The sequence below is a fragment of the Borostomias antarcticus genome, assembly GCF_949987555.1.
Source record: "Borostomias antarcticus genome assembly, chromosome: 21".
Taxonomy (NCBI): Eukaryota; Metazoa; Chordata; class Actinopteri; order Stomiiformes; family Stomiidae; genus Borostomias; species Borostomias antarcticus.
This window is the reverse complement of record NC_140254.1, coordinates 709,489-726,505: the sequence shown is the minus strand read 5'-3', so window position 1 is coordinate 726,505 and position 17,017 is coordinate 709,489. Positions and strand designations below refer to the sequence as shown.

At 48.9% G+C, this 17,017-nt stretch overlaps 1 protein-coding gene across 1 annotated transcript in view; it reads right to left on the bottom strand.

The window, feature by feature from the left end:
* Positions 1–782: 782 nt before the first annotated feature.
* Positions 783–17,017, bottom strand: part of hibadha (3-hydroxyisobutyrate dehydrogenase a) — a 22,670-nt gene continuing 6,435 nt past the window's right edge. The window contains exons 5-8 of the mRNA XM_084455597.1: positions 7,356–7,489; positions 7,069–7,145; positions 2,568–2,724; positions 783–2,324 (exon numbers count right to left, since the gene is read on the bottom strand). Of these exons, the coding sequence (XP_084311723.1) occupies positions 2,166–2,324; positions 2,568–2,724; positions 7,069–7,145; positions 7,356–7,489 (527 nt within the window). The 3' untranslated portion in view covers positions 783–2,165. The remainder of the gene's footprint in view (positions 2,325–2,567; positions 2,725–7,068; positions 7,146–7,355; positions 7,490–17,017) is intronic.

Sequence of the window (17,017 nt, the reverse complement as noted above, 5' to 3'; positions counted from 1 at the left end):
GCTTCTATTCATGCATAATCAAGAGCATCCTTGCTGGGAACATCACCACCTGGTACAGGAACAGCAGCATGCAGGAACGCAAGACCCTCCAGTCAGCTGAACGCACCTTACCCCTCACCTCCATGACACTTATACCAAGAGATGCAAGACCAAGGCCAACAGAATCCTGAAGGACCCCTGCCACCCCGGCAATGGACTGTTCTCTGCTATGGTCGGGTCAAAGGTACTGCACCCACACGGTGAGCACTAGCTAGTTGTAGTAGTTGTGTGCACTAGCTAGTGTATAGTGTCACTACATCAAGTGTACGGTGTCAGTATACTAGTGTATATAATATCACCATATCTGTATGCATATGGTATCTCTCTACCCTGGGATTATTCATAGCTATAGCATGTACATAATACACCTATGCCTTCATTTGTAGACAGTATACCCCCCCCCCCCCCGGTATTATTTTATACTTATATAGTATACTTTTATAGCATAGTACTTATAGCATAACATAATTCATCCATGCAGGTACTTTATTTGTATAGCTTTGTGTCATGTGACTAATCTCATTTGATTGTTTGTAATTTTTTTGAGCACATCACAGAGCCGGCAGTAACATTTCACTGTAAATTGTAGACTACCATTTACACATTTACATCTGAGTGTGAGGGGGGGGGGAAACAAGAATGCTGTGTTCAGTTTGAGAGAATTTCCTCTTTTATTCCGTAGACAGTAGTGATAGAGGATGTGTTTTTTTTTTTTTTACAGAACAGAGACAGATGCTCCACGAATAAACCAGTTTACAGCAAAAAAAACAAAAAAACGTGACTATTCTTTGATTTCTCCTTATTACAGCAACCAAAAGAAATATACATTATGTACATGCTCGCAGGGCAGGGCCTACCCTCGACAGGGCTCTACACAGACATGCTGAGAGAGAGAGAGAGAGAGAGAGAGGGGGGGGGTGAGAATAGAAGAAACAGAAGACAAAAATGAAAGATGACGGAGGAGAGGTACTGAGGTTCCAGATATTTGTGACAGACAGTAAAAAGGTAAAAACATAAAGTCCAGGACAGCTAAAATAACCTACAGAGATGTGACAGATTGTGAAACTACAGTAAGGAGGTATATCAAAGAATTCACTTCCCTGGCTCCACAATGATTGGAGTGCCTGGGTGACCCAGGAGCTGCAGCCAATCATATCTCACAGTACTTAAAGCATTGATCACTCATTGGTCAGTCCAATGAGTGCTGACCGTGGCCATAGTGCCAAAAACAGACACTACTGTGCTCTTCAGCGTGTTATAAAACGTGCAAATGACAAAATGAACAAGTAAATGAAGAAGTTATTAAATGGATGGACAATGAAAAAATGGCAGGACTCAATAATACTACCCTCCCTCCATAATGGGAGGTTGTGGTTACCACCTCCCATCCCAGAAATCAGACAAGACTATCAAATTGAGTAAACACAATGCCTCTGAATGGGCATTGTTGGTAATGAGGTGCATAGTGCTGGTGTGTGTGGAGAGTTGGAGAGCAGGCAATTCCCTCCATGGTCTTAAACTCAACTTTGTCTTCAAAATAAATCATTGTTATCCTTGCTATCTTCATCATTATCACCCCTATCGTCCTTGTTACGTCAGTATTGAACAACATATGTCACTGTTCAAACAAACAAACCTGGCAATCACAGAGTGCTGCTTTTCCGTTTAGTTTTTTCCCCCTTCTGACAAGGAGGCATGTTCGGTCTCACGCGGGTAACAGACAAACTCCCGGCAAAACAAACAAATACAAAAGAACAGGAAGTACAACAAAAAATTACATTATCTGAAGTGTCAATCATTTACTGTGTAAACCTCTAAATATCCCCTCTACACATTGCACTGTGTTGGACCACCCAGCGCCCTCGTGCCCGGTGCCCGTCCCTGGCTCCCCTCACCCCCTCCTGGTACCTGGGGGGGGGGGGGGTGAACCTCTTCCCATCTCTGAAAAAATCCTATATAATAATCCTTAAGTAGTCATTTCTGAACCTAGATCTGTGCAAGATCTAAGGGCAGACTCCAGCTGTGGTTGGAAGGGGGGGGGGTCAGGGGACAGGAACACTGGGGGTGTGGTTGTTTAAAGAGTGAGAGAGGGGTGGGGGGGGTTGGGGGGTTCGCGCTTCACTCCCCTACTGACCCTCCTCCTCGCGTAGGAACTGAAAAACGGATGAGAAGTCCTTGTTAGCGTAGCCGCGGGCGCACATGACGCGGTAGACCTGGTGAGCCAGCGAGCCCAGGGGGATGGGGGTCTTAGTGTTGGTGGCCGTGTTCTGGGCCAGACCCAGGTCCTGAGGGAGGGGGGAGAGAGAGAGAGAGATGGGAGGGGGGGTTATATATACATGAACATATGCAAATACTTGGCCAGGATAGGAAGGGAGAGTGACCTAGAAACTAGAGCTCCTAGTGAGATTCAAGCGCTGCAGAGAGAAAATGAGAGCGAAAAGTGAGACAAAAGAGTGGAGAGAGAGAGACGGGAAGACAGACAAGAGTGGCGGAAACACAGACAGGAAGTCGAGGCCAAGCCAGCGCACCTTGGCCATGAGCGTGGTGCCGAACCCTCCCTGGTAGTTGTTGGCGGAGGGCACACCCTCCATGACGCCCGGTACCGGGTTGTACGTGTCGCTGGACCAGCAGCGGCCTGAAGACATGTTGAGGATCTGGGCCAGCAGCTTGGGGTCTAAACCCAGCCTGGTAGACGGAGGAGAGGAGAGGCCAGAGAGAGAGAGAGAGGTGAGAGAGAAAGAGGGGGGGGGGGTTGTGAGATGGGTGTACAGTCCGACAAATTAAAGAGGTGGAAAAAAAGATGGACAGAAACGGTAATGGATAGCAAAACAGAAGTGAGAGAGAGAGAGGGAGAGAGAGAGAGAGAGGGAGGGAGAGAGAGAGAGAGGGAGAGGGAGGGAGAGAGAGAGAGAGGGAGAGAGAGAGAGAGAGAGAGGGAGGGAGAGAGAGAGAGAGGGAGGGAGAGAGAGAGCACTGGAGATGGGGTGGTGTTGACCCATGCTGAACCCCGTGCCCGTGTCTCTGTCCATCCCTCAGTGTTAATGGCGGAGGGCTGGTAATAGCGACTAATGCAGTATTGATGTTTATCAGGACCACTATCTTTCATCATCCCTCCTTCATGAAAAAGAGAGGACAAGTGGTTAAGGAGCACAGAGGGGCCATAAACCTCGCTGACACGCGCGCACACAGACACACACACGCACACACAGACGCGCACACACAAACACACACACACACACACCCCCTTTCACACTCCTATTCCATAGCAATCTGCTGCCAAAAGCGGGGGATGAGAAGGCGGAGAGAAGAGAATAATAGAGAAATAAACACGGGACGGTGCTCACTGAGACCCGGAGGACGAGGGAACGCGCTACAGAGGGCGGCGTGTCGTTAGCGTGGCCGTGCGCCGCCGCGGGGCGGCGCACGCAGTCGGCTCCGTGTAAAAACGGCACGGCGAGGTACGCCGACCGCCGCCGGCGGGCCGAGCGGGGATCGCGGCAGCGGCGGGCGCGGGAGTGGGCGTGCGTCCGTCTGCGTCCGTCTGCTGGCTGCTGCTCTCGCACGGAGGGTTCCGAGGGCGCCGTTTTAAAAGATGACCACATCAAGCCCGGCCCGCCGCAGACCGAAGGGCCCGTAACTCTATTCTGCTCTGGATATCTAAACCATCATGGGTCCTTCAGGCCAGGGCCCCGCCCCCCCACCTGGCTCTCATTCTACCAGCACCGCCACAGAGGGTTTATTAGCCGTCTACTAACTAATTAAGGCTGGGAATTACATTTACTCTCTTCGTCTTGTGTGCTGTCTGTCTCTCTCTCTTTCTCTTCTCTCTCTCTCTCTCTCCATCTCCCTCTCTCCATCTCCCTCTCCCTCTCTCCATCTCCCTCTCTCCATCTCCCTCTCTCCATCTCTCTCCATCTCTCTCCATCTCCCTCTTAGCCTCTTTGGTTTCCTCTCTCAGACTCTCCCTCCCTCGTTTTTACAGACTGTTTTGGAAATGTGGTATAAGTGACACTTTGTGCGTGTGTGTGTGTGTGTGTGTGCGTGTGTGTGTGTCAGCTTGTTCCTCACAGAAGTCTCACTCATGCTAGCTTTTTTCTCTCGGTGTGTGTGTGTATACAGCCGTCACACACTCCCCTCACCCCCAACACTGGACCAGCCCGTCTATGGACTCAAGGGGGACATATGTTTGACATCGTTCATCCCCTCCGTCCCTCGCACGCCCCTCACACACACACACACACGCACTCGGCCCCTCCCTGTTCTGGGTCAGCAGCTGAAAAGGTTACTGGCTGTGCTACAATAAAGCGCGTCCGAGCGCGCAGATCGTTTGTTATAGCGACCAGAGAGACGCTGACGGCGAGCTGTTGTCTTCTGTTTAACGATAAATCAATGAACCCCCGCTCCCTGTTCCGTCACACACACACACACACACACACACACACACACACACACACACACACACACACACACACACACACACACACACACACACACACACACACACACACACACACACACACACACACACACACACACACAGTCGTGGTTATTAGCTGCAATGCCGGCGTTGCTCTCGGGCAGGGATAATTTGCGCGGAGAAGAGGACATGTCACGGTTTAACAAGATTGACACGCTAAAAACACACAGAGACGGGGGACGGGGGGGGGGCACAGATGTGTTGCCAAGCGATGCCATCACATCAAAGAGAACCAGCCAGAGTAAGAGAGGGGTGATGTGGAGAAGAGAGAGAGAGAGAGAGAGAGAGAGAGAGAGAGAGAGAGAGAGGGGTGAAGTGGAGAAGAGAGAGAGAAAGAGGGGGTGATGTGGAGAAGAGAGAGAGAGAGAGGGGTGAAGTGGAGAAGAGAGAGAGAGAGAGAGAGGGGGGTGAAGTGGAAAAGAGAGAGAGAGAGAGAGAGAGGGGTGAAGTGGAGAAGAGAGAGATAGAGAGAGGGGTGATGTGGAGGAGAGAGAGAGAGAGAGAGAGAGAGGGGTGATGTGGAGGAGAGAGAGAGAGAGAGAGAGAGAGAGAGAGGGGGGTGATGTGGATGTGGAGCAGGTGGAGTTCATTTGGAGTGATATTAACGGTCTGTTCCATGACTATTAGGCCCCGCCTCTCAGAGCCACAGGAGAGGAAGCACGCGCCGCATTTATTATTACATTAAAGAGCTAACGAGCGATCTCACACACACACCAATTTACTATCACATTTAAGAGGTAACAAGCGCGTTTATCACCCAACTTTCATCTTCATCTGGAACATATGCTCGCAATCTAATTCACTACGAGGAGGCGGGGGATGTGTGTGTGTGTGTGTGTGTGTGTGTGTGTGTAGCCCATGTCCAACTTACAAACCTCTTGTCTCTCGACACGCTGTCCCCCTGTGTCTCTGCGTGGGTTTCTATACAGTAAGGGTGTGTGTGTGTCTGTACTGTAGTAGTATTCATGCGAGTGTGTACAGTATGTAGGTGGATGCATGAATAAATCCATGGATGCAGGCATGTGAGATGAACCATAAGCTCTAAAGCCCCCTTTCTCTCTCTCTCTCTGTTCATCATTAAAACCAGGGTTGGTCGTCCGCGCTGTTAACTGCTCACCCCCTCACAGACTGGCTGCATACTGAAGTGACACCAGCCATGAGGAGAGATGAAAGAGAGAGTAGAAAAGGAATGAAATTGAGAGAAAGGGAATATAGGGAGGAGGGGTGTGTGTGTGTGGGGTGTGTGTGTGTGGGGGGGTGTGTGTGTGTGTGTGGGGTGTGTGTGTGTGTGTGTGTGTGTGTGTGGGGTGTGTGTGTGGCGTTATAATTGTGATGCGGGGCCATTCCCCGCTCTAAGGGAACGTCACGCTCTGTCGGAGACGGCCCGAGCTTCCATCTGAGATCAACAAATTAGCAGCAGGGACGGGACAGGGAGCGAGCCAATATGTGTGTGTGTGTGTGTGTGTGTGTGTGTGTGTGTGTGTGTGTGTGTGTGTGTGTGTGTGGACAGGTATTGGTGAAAGGGCAGCTCTTATCAGGCCCTACTCTAGCATGATAAAATGTTATTGCTGTTTCCCTGTAAATTGGATGTAGAGAGCGCCGCGTCGTCCCCGCATGGATCTGCTCGCTCCCATCTGCATACGAGGCCGGGCCGCAATGCAGCTTGGGAGATTTACGGGTGTCGGCTCTCTAAACGATGACAGTCTTTGTCAACCCCCCTAATAAAGCCGGCGAGATGGGCCAGTCAGGAGGGGGAAAACACACACACACACACACACACATGCATAGGCACACACACCCACAGCCCCGTCTCAAAACAGTATGGTTAAATTATACAAATACACGCACACTACGGAGTTTCTACGACCGTAGGACTTCAGCATCTCAATGCCCACTATGTTTGCTATTAGAGGAGATTTAATGGAATACTCCCGCCGAAATTGCTACTAAATGTTCTGTGTGTGTGTGTGTGTGTGTGTGTGTGTGTGTGTGTGTGTGCTCGCGTAGCAGAAACAGCGGGCGGTGTGTAAATCTGTGTTGCTCTCCTAATGCCTCCATATTTCAGGGGACCAGTGGGGGGATTTACGTCCGAGCGCTCATGCCAATTCTCCCTCTCTGTCTCAGCACTGATATATCAGCCGCACTAATACAGCTGCACTATGGATGGACACACACACACACACACACACACACACACACACAGAGAAAACGGAGCATGCGCCACAGCGACTGCAGTTTCCAGACATGTGCAATAAGCTGGCTAAGCATCCTTGAAGCATGAGCCACATATAAGGGTATTCCTAAAGGCAGTATCGTGAACGCTAAGCATGATGGGATGTGTAGTTTCTGGTAAGAGTTGGGACATGGCTCCACTGAGAGCTCAATCAGTGGATGTAAATGAGAGTCTCCGCCCCCTCATCCGTCTCACTCCACCAATGACAGGTCTGAGAAGGGGCGGGGTTGACCCCTCCACCCTGGTCCAGGCACACACACACACACACACACACACACACACACACACACACACACACACACACACACACACACAATACCTGATGCCGAGGTTCATGGTCTCTGCAGTTCCGATCATCCCGATCGCCAGCAGCATGTTGTTGCAGATCTTGGCTGCCTGAAAGACAGAAACATGGCTAACTTATGATAATGTGTGTGTGTGTGTGTGTGTGTGTGTATGCACTGTGTGAGATGAGTAATTTGAACACTGCAGAGTGGAAATGCGTAGAGGGAAGTGCTTCATGAAGCAGGAGTGCTTCAATGCTTGAATGAAAATGGGAGTGCACGTGTGGTACGCGTGCGCGCGTGTGTGTGCGTGCGGTCTTACCTGCCCGGTGCCGACCTGTCCACAGTACACCACGTTGGCGCCCATGCAGGTGAGCAGCTCCTGAGCTGCGTGGTACTCCTCCTCCAGCCCCCCCACCATGAACGTCAGCTTGGCTAGGCTGGCAGCTCCCACACCTGGTACACACACACACACACACACACACACACACACACACACACACACACACACACACACAGACACACACAGACACACACACGCACACACACAGACACACACACACACACACAGACAGACACACACACAGACAGAGACACACACACATACACGCACTCGGCAGGGAGAGAGAGCATAAGCAGTATATTATATCGGTGGGTGGTATGGCAGCAGGACAGTGCTCCACACGGGTATTCATTCAAAATGGCTGACAAAGACAAAGTGCATCTTCAATACTTTTGTAACACTGTAATAAGAATAGTAGATCACAATAGATGGGTAATGTGGAGTGTGTGTAGTGTGTGTGTGTGCGTGTGTGTTTGAGAGATTGTGTGTGTGTGCGCGTGTCTTTACACAGTATAAAAAGACAGGCGAGGTGAAAATGGATGAATGAACATAGAGTGGGAGAGGAAAAGAAGCAAACGCTTTAGGCTACACTAGGGATGAGACGGTATGGATTTTTGCGGACTTCACGGTACGGTATCTAGTTACACGGTACGGTTTACAGTATTTCACGGTATCCGTCATTTCACCTCCCCAACACACAAAAAAACAAGTATTTTACTTTGAAGGAACTACAGTGCAACACATGATGGAAAATACACACTATTGTAATTAAGCACAGTATATTAATAGCAAGCTTATATTAAATTACAAAATTAACTGTTGCAAGCAACTTGAAATATCAAGTTTCAGCAGCGCATTATTGTGTAATACCCTAAACATAATACCGTAAACACAGGGAATGTCACGGTTCTAATACCCTGGACATTTTATACGGCGGTTCACGGTTTTACGGTCTACCGTCTCATCCCTAGGCTACACAGGAGATCAATATCCTTGTGTGTGAAGTACAAGAGCACAAATTACAGCTTATTAATGATATGAAATGTTAGAGAGGCTTGGGAGGAGAGAGCGGCGGCAGTCAGTACTTCATGAAATTAATTTGTCTAGTAATATTTGGTGGTATTCTTTGTCAATAAAGTTCTATCTGAATTGAATGCATTGACTTTTTCTTGCCGTTGGCTCCTTTAAAGCCACCCAAGCTGCGTGCTCCAACATTTAAAGGTGCCATGTGTGAATCGCAAGTGTTTCCGCTCCATGTTCAGGTGGTTTGTGACGTGAGGTTACATCACTCATGTGGATGTGAATTACCCTGGCTCAGTGCATGATGTGTTAATATTAGAGGATTCTTCTCTCCCTAAATCTCCGGATGGGTGGCTTATAGGACACAGTGGTTATGCACTAAAGACATGGATTATAACGTCATACATGGCCCCTCTTCCCTGAGACGGAATGAATCACCCTCTTGATTTTCCAAACGTCTATTGATGTTTATTAACACCACAAAGTAACATTTTAATGAGTTTTAATGAGTTGAATTTTGACGAGTGCTCTTTTGCATGCCAGAATTTTATATTTTGGGAAATAATAACAGTGGTCCGAGTGCTCAATGCAACCCTGTCAGGTACGGCCCCCGCTGTCTCCTCCCACGCTCCCATGAACAGACCCGTGTACTCTGAGGGCAACGCTGCGCCATCCTGGCAAACGCACCTTTAGGTGGCACAACAATTCCAAAATGCCTAATGTAGTCTTCTTTGCCTATAGCGTGAGTGGTTTTGTTCTACCATGGGCGGGCCCGGTGTGTGTGTGTGTGTGTGTGAGCGTGTGTGTTATGGTGGGACAGAAGTGTTAAGGAGAGGGGCACCAGAGGGATTGGGGGTGTCTTTAAAAGCCGATTGTTCCCATCATCCTCCACACGACCCCCGTGGGAGGGGTCCCCATTGTCCCCTCTCTCTCTCTCTCACACACACACACACACACACACACACACACACACACACACACACAGCCAGGCCAACAGCTGTGCCTGGGTACCCCCCGTCCCATGCCCTCCCTGGGGGGTATCAGTGACAGGCGTGAGGGGTAATTAACTTTACACTTTATCATGTTCAATTAGGCGTCCCTCCCAGCGCCCGATGGCTTAAGTAGCGTGCCGTGTTCTAGCAGGGACCTCCACGGCCCCCCTGAAGGGGTCCTGACAGTACAGATAGATGACCGACGACATGCCCGATTAGCAGAGAAAAAAGAAAACTGTAAAAATACAAAAATAAGAGGGCGGAACCCGCATGGCGAAATCTCATCTGCCTCAGCCCGGCCCCGTTAACGCATCGTTGATTAACCCCGAAATGTTAACACTCAAGCACACACACTCACACAAACACTCTCAGAAACACAGTCACACAAACACACACACACACTCACACAAACACTCTCAGAAACACAGTCTCACTCACACACATACACACACTCACAGAAACGTACAGTCACACACTCACTAACACTCTCAGAACACACGTCACACACACAAACTACGCACATAGGTGACAACACACACACACACACACACACACACACACACAGGCAAAACACCACCTTGCAAAAGGACACGTAAAGTCTTGTATACAACAAATACACAGGACACTATCAATAACCGCATCATGTGCTGTCTGGCCAGTATCCAAGGTCCGTCAGGGTTGTGGACAGGATGACCATGGACCCATGTAGGCCTCCCTTAATGTTACCTCTCTGTGTGCGTAGTCTGTTTGTGCGTGTGAGATGTTTGTTTGTGCGTGTGAGATGTTTGTGCGTGTGAGATGTTTGTTTGTGCGCGCGAGATGTTTGTTTGTGCGGGCGAGATGTTTGTTTGTGCGCGCGAGATGTTTGTTTGTGCGCGCGAGATGTTTGTTTGTGCGCGCGAGATGTTTGTTTGTGCGCGCGAGATGTTTGTTTGTGCGTGTGAGATGTTTGTTTGTGCGTGCGAGATGTTTGTGCGTGTGAGATGTTTGTTTGTGCGCGTGTGAGATGTTTGTTTGTGCGCGTGTGAGATGTTTGTTTGTGCGCGCGAGATGTTTGTTTGTGCGCGCGAGATGTTTGTTTGTGCGCACGAGATGTTTGTTTGTGCGCGCGAGATGTCTGTTTGTGCGCGCGAGATGTCTGTTTGTGCGTGTGAGATGTCTGTTTGTGCGTGTGAGATGTCTGTTTGTGCGTGTGAGATGTTTGTTTGTGCGTGTGAGATGTTTGTGTGTGTGCGTGTGAGATGTTTGTTTGTGCGTGTGAGATGTTTGTTTGTGCGTGTGAGATGTCTGTTTGTGCGGCGAGATGTTTGTTTGTGCGTGTGAGATGTTTGTTTGTGCGAGATGTTTGTTTGTGTGAGATGTTTGTGCGTGTGAGATGTTTGTTTGTGCGCGTGAGATGTTTGTTTGTGCGCGCGAGATGTTTGTTTGTGCGCGCGAGATGTTTGTTTGTGCGTGCGAGATGTTTGTTTGTGCGCGCGAGATGTTTGTGTGTGTGAGATGTTTGTGCGTGTGAGATGTTTGTGCGTGTGAGATGTTTGTTTGTGCGTGCGATATGTTTGTGCGTGTGAGATGTTTGTTTGTGCGTGCGAGATGTTTGTGCGTGTGAGATGTTTGTTTGTGCGTGTGAGATGTTTGTGCGTGTGAGATGTTTGTTTGTGCGTGCGAGATGTTTGTTTGTGCGTGTGAGATGTTTGTGCGTGTGAGATGTTTGTGCGTGTGAGATGTTTGTGCGTGTGAGATGTTTGTCTGTGCGTGCGAGATGTTTGTTTGTGCGTGCGAGATGTTTGTGCGTGTGAGATGTTTGTTTGTGCGTGCGAGATGTTTGTTTGTGCGTGCGAGATGTTTGTTTGTGCGTGCGAGATGTTTGTTTGTGCGTGCGAGATGTTTGTTTGTGCGTGCGAGATGTCTGTTTGTGCGTGCGAGATGTTTGTTTGTGCGTGTGAGATGTTTGTGCGTGTGAGATGTTTGTTTGTGCGTGTGAGATGTTTGTGCGTGTGAGATGTTTGTTTGTGTGTGTGAGATGTTTGTTTGTGCGTGTGAGATGTTTGTTTGTGCGTGTGAGATGTTTGTTTGTGCGTGTGAGATGTTTGTTTGTGCGTGTGAGATGTTTGTTTGTGCGTGTGAGATGTTTGTTTGTGCGTGTGAGATGTTTGTTTGTGCGTGTGAGATGTTTGTTTGTGCGTGTGAGATGTTTGTTTGTGCGTGTGAGATGTTTGTTTGTGCGTGTGAGATGTTTGTTTGTGCGTGTGAGATGTTTGTTTGTGCGTGTGAGATGTTTGTTTGTGCGTGTGAGATGTTTGTTTGTGCGTGTGAGATGTTTGTTTGTGCGTGTGAGATGTTTGTTTGTGCGTGTGAGATGTTTGTTTGTGCGTGTGAGATGTTTGTTTGTGCGTGTGAGATGTTTGTTTGTGCGTGTGAGATGTTTGTTTGTGTGTGTGAGATGTTTGTTTGTGTGAGATGTTTGTTTGTGTGTGTGAGATGTTTGTTTGTGCGTGTGAGATGTTTGTTTGTGTGTGTGAGATGTTTGTGTGTGTGAGATGTTTGTTTGTGCGGGTGAGATGTTTGTGTGTGTGAGATGTTTGTTTGTGCGTGTGAGATGTTTGTTTGTGCGTGTGAAATGTTTGTTTGTGCGTGTGAGATGTTTGTTTGTGTGTGTGAGATGTTTGTGTGTGTGAGATGTTTGTTTGTGCGTGTGAGATGTTTGTTTGTGCGTGTGAGATGTTTGTTTGTGCGTGTGAGATGTTTGTTTGTGCGTGTGAGATGTTTGTTTGTGCGTGTGAGATGTTTGTTTGTGCGTGTGAGATGTTTGTTTGTGCGTGTGAGATGTTTGTTTGTGTGTGTGAGATGTTTGTTTGTGCGTGTGAGATGTTTGTTTGTGCGTGTGAGATGTTTGTTTGTGCGTGTGAGATGTTTGTTTGTGCGTGTGAGATGTTTGTTTGTGCGTGTGAGATGTTTGTTTGTGTGTGTGAGATGTTTGTTTGTGTGAGATGTTTGTTTGTGTGTGTGAGATGTTTGTTTGTGTGTGTGAGATGTTTGTTTGTGCGTGTGAGATGTTTGTTTGTGTGTGTGAGATGTTTGTGTGTGTGAGATGTTTGTTTGTGCGTGTGAGATGTTTGTTTGTGTGTGTGAGATGTTTGTGTGTGTGAGATGTTTGTTTGTGCGTGTGAGATGTTTGTTTGTGCGTGTGAGATGTTTGTGTGTGTGAGATGTTTGTTTGTGTGTGTGAGATGTTTGTTTGTGTGTGTGAGATGTTTGTTTGTGTGAGATGTTTGTTTGTGTGAGATGTTTGTTTGTGTGAGATGTTTGTTTGTGTGAGATGTTTATTTGTGCGTGTGAGATGGCTCTTCAGAGGGGTGTGTAGCTCTAATGAAAGGCCTCTATGGTCTAAAGGCCTAATAATGTTTCTGTTAATAATTAAACAGGGATTAGCAGAGAGAGGGATGCTGAAACCACAGAACACAAGAGAGGAGTGAAGGGATGAGAGAGGAGAGAGGATGAGAGAGGAGTGTAGGGATGAGAGAGGAGAGAGGATGAGAGAAGAGGAGACAGGAGAGAAGAGGAGACAGGAGAGAAGAGGAAGAGATAAGAGGAGAGAAGAAAGGAGGAAGAGGAAAAAGAGAGGAGAAGAGTGAGGAAGAGAGAAATCTACTAACCATGCTGTACCTCGCCGTGGTCACAAGCATTATGAATATATACATCAGACCCCCCCCCTCTCTTCTCCTTAATTAGCTACTGCTGTCAGTGTGTGATGCCGCAGTGTGTGTGTGTGTGTGTGTGTGTGTGCGCGTGTGCATGTTGAGCTGTCAGCAGGTCATTAGGGCCATATAATGAACCCCAAACTGCCTATGAGCAGCTGCCTATGGACCGCAGCAACACACGGTCAACACACGGTCAACACACACACTGCTAATATACTGTATTAATATACTGTACATACGGTCAGAGCATGCGCACACACACACACACACGGCTTATGCATCTGCCGGAGGAGATGATAAAAGATAACACAAGATGGATATACGGCAGTGAAATACCTCCTTCTCACTCACGCCACTCATGCACACACACACACACACACTGAATATAGCTGACACAACCAAAGTTAGGTGTGACAACCGTGCCAGGTCATTAGGAGAGATCACTGTTAGAGGGATCACTAAGGAGGAGATTATTGATAACACAGTCACCATGGTGATCAATACACATCCCTAAAGAGACAAACAATAGAGAGAGAGACAGAGAAGGAGAGACAGAGGGAGGGAGAGGGACAGAGAGAGAGAGACAGAGGGAGGGAGAGCGACAGAGAGACAGAGGGAGACGGTGAGAGAGAGAGGGGGAGAGAAAGAGAGGGACAGAGAGAGAGAGAGAGAGAGAGAGAGAGGGTTGGAGAGAGAAAACTCTACCTTCCTTTCCCTCCCTCACTCCTCTCTCTCCTTCCCTCCCTCTCTCAAATTAACTAATCACCCATAATAAGCTCTTATGATCTGTAGTGGATTTCTATAAGTAGCGACAGAGGTATGATGGAAGATCTCCCATGTCTAGCAAGAATAACATATCATTAGCATAACACAAGGGGAGTGTGTGTGTGTGTGTGTGTGTGTGTGTGTGTGTGTGTGTGTGTGTGTGTGTGTGTGGGTGTGTGAAGGGAGACGTCCCACGCTCCGCTCGGTCCTGTCAGAGACGGATTAAACAGGAATCCTAACGAGGCTCCGGACCGCCTCATCCATCCCCACGGGGATGACACCCCACGATCGTTAACGGCGAGTTACCACGCGTCGCCCCCTAGGGGAGGGGACAGGCAGACGGGGGTTGGCAGGGGGGTGGGGCACCTAGCCTGTACTAGCAGGAGGTGGGCCGGGGGGGTCACAAGTAGGCGCTAATCCAAGGCCAGGTAAACATTGCGAGGGCTTTTCATTGGAGAATGCAATAGACATACAGCACATAAGAGAGGTTGAAAAGAGGGGGGGGACAGAGAGAGAGAGAGAGAGAGAGAGAGAGAGAAAAGAGAGAGAAAAGAGAGGAGAGAGAGAGATTAGAGAGAGAGAAAAGAGAGAGAGAGAGAAAAGAGAGAGAGAGAGAGAGAGAGAGAGAGAGAGAGAGGACGAAAGAAGAACAGAGTAAACGTGTCCCTGGGTATCTACTCCTGATCCTTCCGGGGAACAATTCCCTTGGGAAACAGCAGCCTCCCTCTCATCCCGCTCCAGGGACACGTTATGGTTGGCCAGCGCAGAGTCCCTGGGCGCAGCAGGACCGGCCCGACCGCGGCCCGACTGGCGGGACTATTAACGATCAACTCCGCGGCTTTTTACAGGACAGAGAACAGAGACCAGAGCCAGGGACACTCCTCAGCTCAGACATGATAACATGAAGCACACTGCAGCACTACTCTACACTGTGTGTGTGTGTGTGTGTGTGTGTGTGTGTGTGTGTGTGTGTAGGGAGGGTGTGTGTGTGTGTGTGGTTATATGTGTGTGCGTGTGGGTGTGCGTGGGTGTAGGGAGGGTGTGTGTGTGTGGGTATATGTGTGTGCGTGTGGGTGTGTGTGTGTAGGGAGGGGGTGTGTGTGGGTATATGTGTGTGCGTGTGGGTGTGCGTGTGTGTGTGTGTGTGTGTGTGTAGGGAGGGGGGGGTGTGTGTGTGTGTGTGGGTATATGTGTGTGCGTGTGGGTGTGCGTGGGTGTGTGTGTGGGCATAATCTCTAAAGCATGCTTGTTTATAGGCTTCAGCAGACAGACTGGGGTGATACAGTGCGGGGGCGGGGGAGGGGGGGGGTGATACAGTGTGTGGGGGTGGGGGAGGGGGGGGTGATACAGTGTGTGGGGGTGGGGGAGGGGGGGGTGATACAGTGCGTGGGGGCGGGGGGGGGAGGGGGGGGGGTCAGAGGGAGGTTTCTGTCCTGTTGTAACGAGAGCTAAATTAATTCACACTTTTCTCATTACAGACAAATAATCAACTGAAGCTATTCATTAAAGGCTTATAGTCCTTTAAACGTGTGCCCGTTTTGAGGCGGTCTGTGTGCACATGTTGCGTATGTATGTGTGCTGCTGGAACACACACACACACACACGCACGCACGCACGCACACACACACACACACACACACACACACACACACACACACACACACACACACGCAGACAGGTGCAGAGCCAGAGTCTGCCGCCACCGAGACGTCAGTGGGAGCTTCTGAGGCCGTTTCCCAGAGTTACGAGCAGCGTGTAAAGCAGTAGGAGCTTTTATTGGTGGTGGTTTAAATTAAACTACATTTGTGTATATCTGAAGCTGAACAAACACGAGTCCAAAACACACGCAAACACGTACACACAAACAAGTCCGACAAACACGGAAGTCAAACACAATCACATAGAGGCAGTTCCCACGCTTTAGTGAATGACGCAGTTGACTGTACCACCACACCACTGCTCTGTACCCTGGAGCGCTCGGTCAGAGTCCATAGAGGATCCAAACAGTTAAACACCCTCCCTCCCTCCCTCCCACCCTCCCTCCCTCCCTCCATCCCTCCCTCCCTCCATATACATGACTCAGTCAGAACGCTACCCAACATCTCATTTCCTCAAATGATGGTCTAATGTACTTTTTGTCAAATCTCCTTTCACTTTAAGCACTCAAGTAGTTTGAGATTGAGGGCAAACTAAGGGTCCACGGTTGATTTCAAACTACCTACACACACACACACACACACACACACACACAGACACACAGACACACACACACACACACACACACACCTTGGGCACAATGCAATAAAGCATTTCAAACATTTTTTTTGACACGATCAATGATGCCTTGCGCCAGTTCTTTTTAACGATTACACTGCTTCTATGATTAACACCGTTTCATGAAAACCGTGAGTGGATTTTAGGAGATCAATATTAGGAGAGAGATATATATATATACAGTATATAGTTATAATTCCACTGCAGGGGATTCCGAGTGGCAGTTTTTTCTTGATTTTTGCTCCAGCTAAATAGGGGCTCTCGTGTACAGTGCATTTGCTACAGTATGACTAGAACTGCATCTGTGTGGGTGTGTGTGTGTGTGTGTGTGTGTGTGTGTGTGTGTGTGTGTGTGTGTGTGTGTGCGCGTGTTACGGCATCCAGACTACAGTAATTGTCCAGTGAGCATTTGAACCAAAAGGTTACCGGCGGGGCTGGTTGAAGTGCTTGTGCAGGTGGATCTGCCTGGTCACTGCCTGGTCACTGCCTGGTCACTGCCTGGTCACTGCCTGGTCCAGCAGCAGCGAGGCGGCCAGGAGGAGCGTTTACAGGCCAGCAGCACAGCCTCATATGAGGCCAGGGGTTGTAATTACACCGAGAAGGGTGCTCTTTTCTCAAAAGAAATTAAAAACCCAAACAAGCTTCGTAAAAAGCCCGACGGATATGGGATAAGAGGAGCGAGCGTTGACCCAAATCCCTCTCACACATGTGAAATATACAACAACAACAAAACTGCACTCTCAATGCTTTATCTGCCAAGTTCACTAATGCCTTTCCTTCATGTTAAAAACAGGCTCTTTATCTGTGGAGTTTATGAGAGTAACTTAAGCCATGAGAACCTTCTTGCACACACGCACACGCACACGCTCACACACGCGCGCGCGCGCGCACA